At 54.5% G+C, this 4,427-nt stretch overlaps 1 protein-coding gene across 2 annotated transcripts in view; it reads right to left on the reverse strand.

The window, feature by feature from the left end:
* Nucleotides 1-1,070: 1,070 nt before the first annotated feature.
* The window catches only part of ENO2 (enolase 2 (gamma, neuronal)), an 8,488-nt gene continuing 5,131 nt past the window's right edge, over nucleotides 1,071-4,427 (reverse strand). The window contains exons 9-12 of one of the 2 annotated variants that reach the window (XM_010844931.1): nucleotides 2,879-3,080; nucleotides 2,518-2,626; nucleotides 2,297-2,355; nucleotides 1,071-1,382 (exon numbers count right to left, since the gene is read on the reverse strand). In XM_010844931.1, coding sequence (XP_010843233.1) covers nucleotides 1,376-1,382; nucleotides 2,297-2,355; nucleotides 2,518-2,626; nucleotides 2,879-3,080 — 377 coding nt within the window. In that variant the 3' untranslated portion in view covers nucleotides 1,071-1,375. Of the gene's footprint in view, nucleotides 1,990-2,296; nucleotides 2,356-2,517; nucleotides 2,627-2,878; nucleotides 3,081-4,427 lie in introns of both variants that reach the window. The other variant, XM_010844930.1, reaches the window with a different exon arrangement.

A 4,427-nucleotide genomic window follows, 5' to 3' on the forward strand; every position in this document is an offset into this window, starting at 1 on the left:
AAAAAAAAAATCTGCCTGCCAATGCAGGAGATGTGGGTTCAATCCCTGGGTTGGGCAGATCCCCTGCAGGAGGGCATGGCAACTCATTCCAGTATTCTTGCCTACAAAATCCCATGGACAGAGGAGCCTGGCAGGCTACAGTCCGCAGGGTTACTGATTCAGACACCACTTAGGCACCAAATAACAACAAAGAGGGGGCTCATCCTCCCCCTGCCCCCAGGTAGTTCCTGCGTTCCTGTCTCAGAGCTGGGGCTTTGCTGGAGCCAGAGTGTGATAGTGGGTCTCCAGTCACACACTGGCCCCCTGCTCGCAGGCTCACCCAGCCAGGGGCCTGTTGATCACCCCAGGTCCTGAATTTCCAGTTTACTGGAAGTTACCTGTCCTCAGGCTTCTGCAGCTTGCAGGGGGCGCTGCCCAGACAGTGCTGGCCCATCCCAGGAGCTCCAGGACTCAATCTGGGAGAGGCCTTATACACTGGAGGAGCTCCCGTCCCCAGCTCCATCACCTCTCTGGTCAAGGGCCTTGGTGAATCTGCAGACACTTTGGATCCCATTCTCCAAAAATGTGCACACACACAATGTTTGATATTTTTAGGAATTCTTGGACCCCAGCCTAAAAATCCTAATTCCCCCCTGGGGAGGGGAGAGGGGGGAAGGCAGGCCAACAAGCTCCCACCTAGCCAGGGAAGTATAGGCAGTGCCATCCTCCTGACCTTATTTGCTGGATTGCTTCCTCTTTCTGTGCCCTCTCCAGCTTTTTTTTTTCTTTTTGGCTGTGCTGAGTCTTCATTGCTGCTCGGGCTTTTGGGGGGGCTACTCTCTACTTGCGGTGTGTGGGCTTCCCTTGTTGCGGAGCACAGGCTCTAGGTAGGCATGTGAGCTTCAGGAGTTGCGGTTCCCGGGCTCTAGAGCACAGTCTCGGTAGTTGTGGTGCACTGGGCTTAGTTGCTCTGTGGCATGTGGCATCTTCCTGGATCAAGGATCAAACCCGTGTCTCCTTCATTGGCAGGGGGATTCTTTACCACTGAGCCACCAGGGAAGCCCAGCTCTCAGCTTTGCTATCCAGTTTTACCACTTCTAGGAGCTCCATGTTCTCTCCCTCTTTCTCTCTTACTAGAGTAAGACTCCTCAGACACAGGAATGCACGGTGACTCAGACTTTAATGGAAGTGTTCATTTCAGCGCCACAGAGGTGCTGGCAGCTGTGAAACATGGCACGGGGGCAGCTGGAGGAAGAACGGGGAAGCTAGGGCTGGGGGGAGAGGGACAGGGGACAAGTCCCCAGGTAGCACAGCCCCACCTCTGGCCCAGGAGCCGTCGCTGAGGCCCCTTTCTGCTACCCTTCCAGTTCCAGCAGGACCCCCACTCCAGGCCATCTCAGAACCTACAGTCACGTGAAATACAGACACGTGGTTCCCCCTCCAGTCAGGCCAGTTTTCTGGCACCGGAGTTATGGCGAAGTGATTCATTAACAAGATGAATGAAAAATAAATAAACGAGTAAATAATACAGTGGAGCCTTAGACCTGGCCTGAGCAGGCAGCCAGCCCTCCCCCGCACTCACACTCAGCACTGCCCAGTTCCTGCTTCATAAGCAGCCTGGAAACGTGGACTCGGCACAAAGCACACACAACACACGGCCCCTCTACACACCTCGACAACCAACCCAGACGCTCCACACAGACCCCAGTGAGTCTTCTGTGAATCCCCTTACGGTCCTCAGTCCATGGCCAGTTTTCAAGGAGAGAGAAGAGGAAGGAGGGAGAGGCGGAGAGCGCGGAACCCAGAGGGCGGGAGCGCGGAGACAGCAAGGCTGGACCAGCCAAGGCGCAGCACAGAGGGTCAGCCTAGCAGGACCGGAAAGGAGGATCCAGGAAGAGGACGGAGTGAGGGGGGTCCAGGTCTCCAGGCAGGGAGGGGGCTCACAGCACACTGGGGTTGCGGAAGTTATGTCCCGCAAAGCGAGCTTCATCCCCTAGTTCTTCTTCAATTCTGAGAGAGGCGAGTCAGAAAGGAAACAGTCAGCGAAGCAGAAGGACCCTGCTTCTCTTCCCAGGAGTTCCTCTGCCACATCCTCCAAGCCCCTCGCACTACCTGCTCCTGGGGCCTGGCCTGAGTGAGGGCATTCCCTGGCTTCCCATGGGCCGTCAATCAGGCCATCTGTAAACCCATCATTCAAAACCAAATACTTTCTGGATGTCTACTGTCCTCCAGGCCCTGGGCACTGGAGACAAAACGGTGGCCAAACATAGCTTGTGACTCTCTGAGCCCTGGGTTTCCATTCCCTGGACTCCCTTACCTCATGAGCTGGTTGTACTTAGCCAGACGCTCAGAACGGCATGGGGCACCAGTCTTGATCTGAAATATCCCAAAAGATAAACAGCTCAGCAGCCACCCCTTCACCCCATGAAGGAGAGCTCACACTCCTTCGAAATTGCCATGATGCCCACAAACACCCGGAAGGAGAGCAACCTGAGCCTAGAACCCCCCCAACTGCACAAAGGGCTCCCTGGCGCTCACCTGGCCTGTGCACAGCCCCACCACCAGGTCAGCGATGAACGTGTCCTCAGTCTCTCCAGAGCGGTGACTCACCATGACCCCCCAGCCGTTCTCCTGGGCCAGCCTGCACCTGCATTCGGTGCAGCAGCAGTGAAGCCCAGCCCACACGCTCTCCCCAGCCCTGACATTGGTCAAGAAACATCTGGAGGGAAGCTGTCCGGGGTGGGGGTGGAGAGAATCAGGGGGCATGGAGGGAGGAGAACCAGGAGAGCCTCAGGGCTCCCTGCCTCCTCCTGCACTTGTGGGCAAGGCTGGGGTGGGGTGCTAGCAGGACACATCCTGCAGAAACGGGTTGAGTGGGGGAGGGCCCAGAGGCACTCACGCTTGGATGGCTTCGGTGACTGAACCGATCTGGTTGACCTTCAGCAGCAGACAGTTGCAGGCCTTCTCCTCCACCGCCCGCTCAATACGCTTGGGGTTGGTCACTGTCAGGTCATCACCCACAATCTGGATCCCCACATTGGCTGTGAACTTGGACCAGGCCGCCCAATCGTCCTGGTCAAAGGGGTCCTCAATGGAGACCACTGTTGGGAGAACAGTGAGGGGGCTCCGTCAGGTGGGAACGCCCCTGCTTAGAGTCCCTGCATGGACAGATTGGATTCCCTGGCCAACTCAGCCTCCTGCCCTCTGAAATAAGCCTCCCCTGACCCATTCTTTTTCTTTAATATTTTTTATAATTAAATTTATTTATTTTTAATTGAAGGATAGCTCAAACAGTGAAGAATCTGCCTGCAGTGCAGGAGACCTGGGCTCCATCCCTGGGTCGTAAAGATCCCCTGGAGAAGGAAATGGCACCCACTCCAGTATTCTTGCCTGGAGAATTCCATGGACAGAGGAGCCTGGCGGGCTGCAGTTCATGGGATCACAAAGAGTTCGACACGACTGAAGGACTAACACACTGCTCTACAATATCTAGTTGGTTTCTGCCAAACATCAACATGAATCAGCCATGGGTATACCTATGTCCCCTCCCTCTTGAACCTCCCTCCCACCTTCCTCCCCATCCCACCCCTTAGTATTTTATTTATATTTATTTTTTATTTATTTGGCTGTGCCTGGTCTTGGTTGGGCCCCCTGCATTGGGAGCACCTCGTCTTAGCCACTGGATCACTAGGGAAGTTCCCCCTGACTCATTCTTATCTTGATTTTTTCACAAAACCTTTCAAAAAAAACAAGGGTTCAGAAACTTTCTCACAACCTTTCTTTGCATTTTCCTGTTTTCTACCAGGAGCCCCTCCTCATGGCTATTCGAAACCTTTCATTCTGCAGTTTATGCCTACTTTCTCTTGCTGTGTCTCAGGAAATGGAAACCAACTGCTTCCATTCCAGGGATAAGAGTCACTGGCAGACCTGGGGAGGGTGCTTCAGCTCCTCCTCACCCATACAACAGTCCAGCCCTGTTCAGCATCAGTTTTGTTTTGTTTTCTTTTTTTTTGCTGAGCTGGTGACTTGTGGGATCTTAGTTCCTAAACCAGGGGTTGAACCTGTGCCCTCGGTAGTGAAAGCACAGAACCCTAACCACTGAACCACCAGGGAATTCCCCAGCATCCGGTTTTATCAACTGAACATCCTGAACTGTGCTCATTCCAGTCACCCTCTCACCGTGCCTGTGCTGTGCTGTGCTTAGTTGCTCAGTAGTATCCGACTCTTTGTGACCCCATGGACTGCAGCCCCCAGGTTCCTCTGTCCCTGGAATTCTCCAGGCAAGAATACTAGGGTGGGTTGCCATGTTCTCCTCCAGGGGATCTTCCCAACCCAGGGATCGGACCCAGGTCTCCAGCATTGCAGGCAGATTCTTTCCTGACTGAGCCACCAGGGAAGCCTTACTGTGCCCAAGTCCTTCCAAACCCGCCCCATGACCCCAGCAGCTT

The sequence above is a fragment of the Bison bison genome, unplaced genomic scaffold, assembly GCF_000754665.1.
Source record: "Bison bison bison isolate TAMUID 2011002044 unplaced genomic scaffold, Bison_UMD1.0 scf7180017864213, whole genome shotgun sequence".
Lineage (NCBI taxonomy): Eukaryota > Metazoa > Chordata > Mammalia > Artiodactyla > Bovidae > Bison > Bison bison.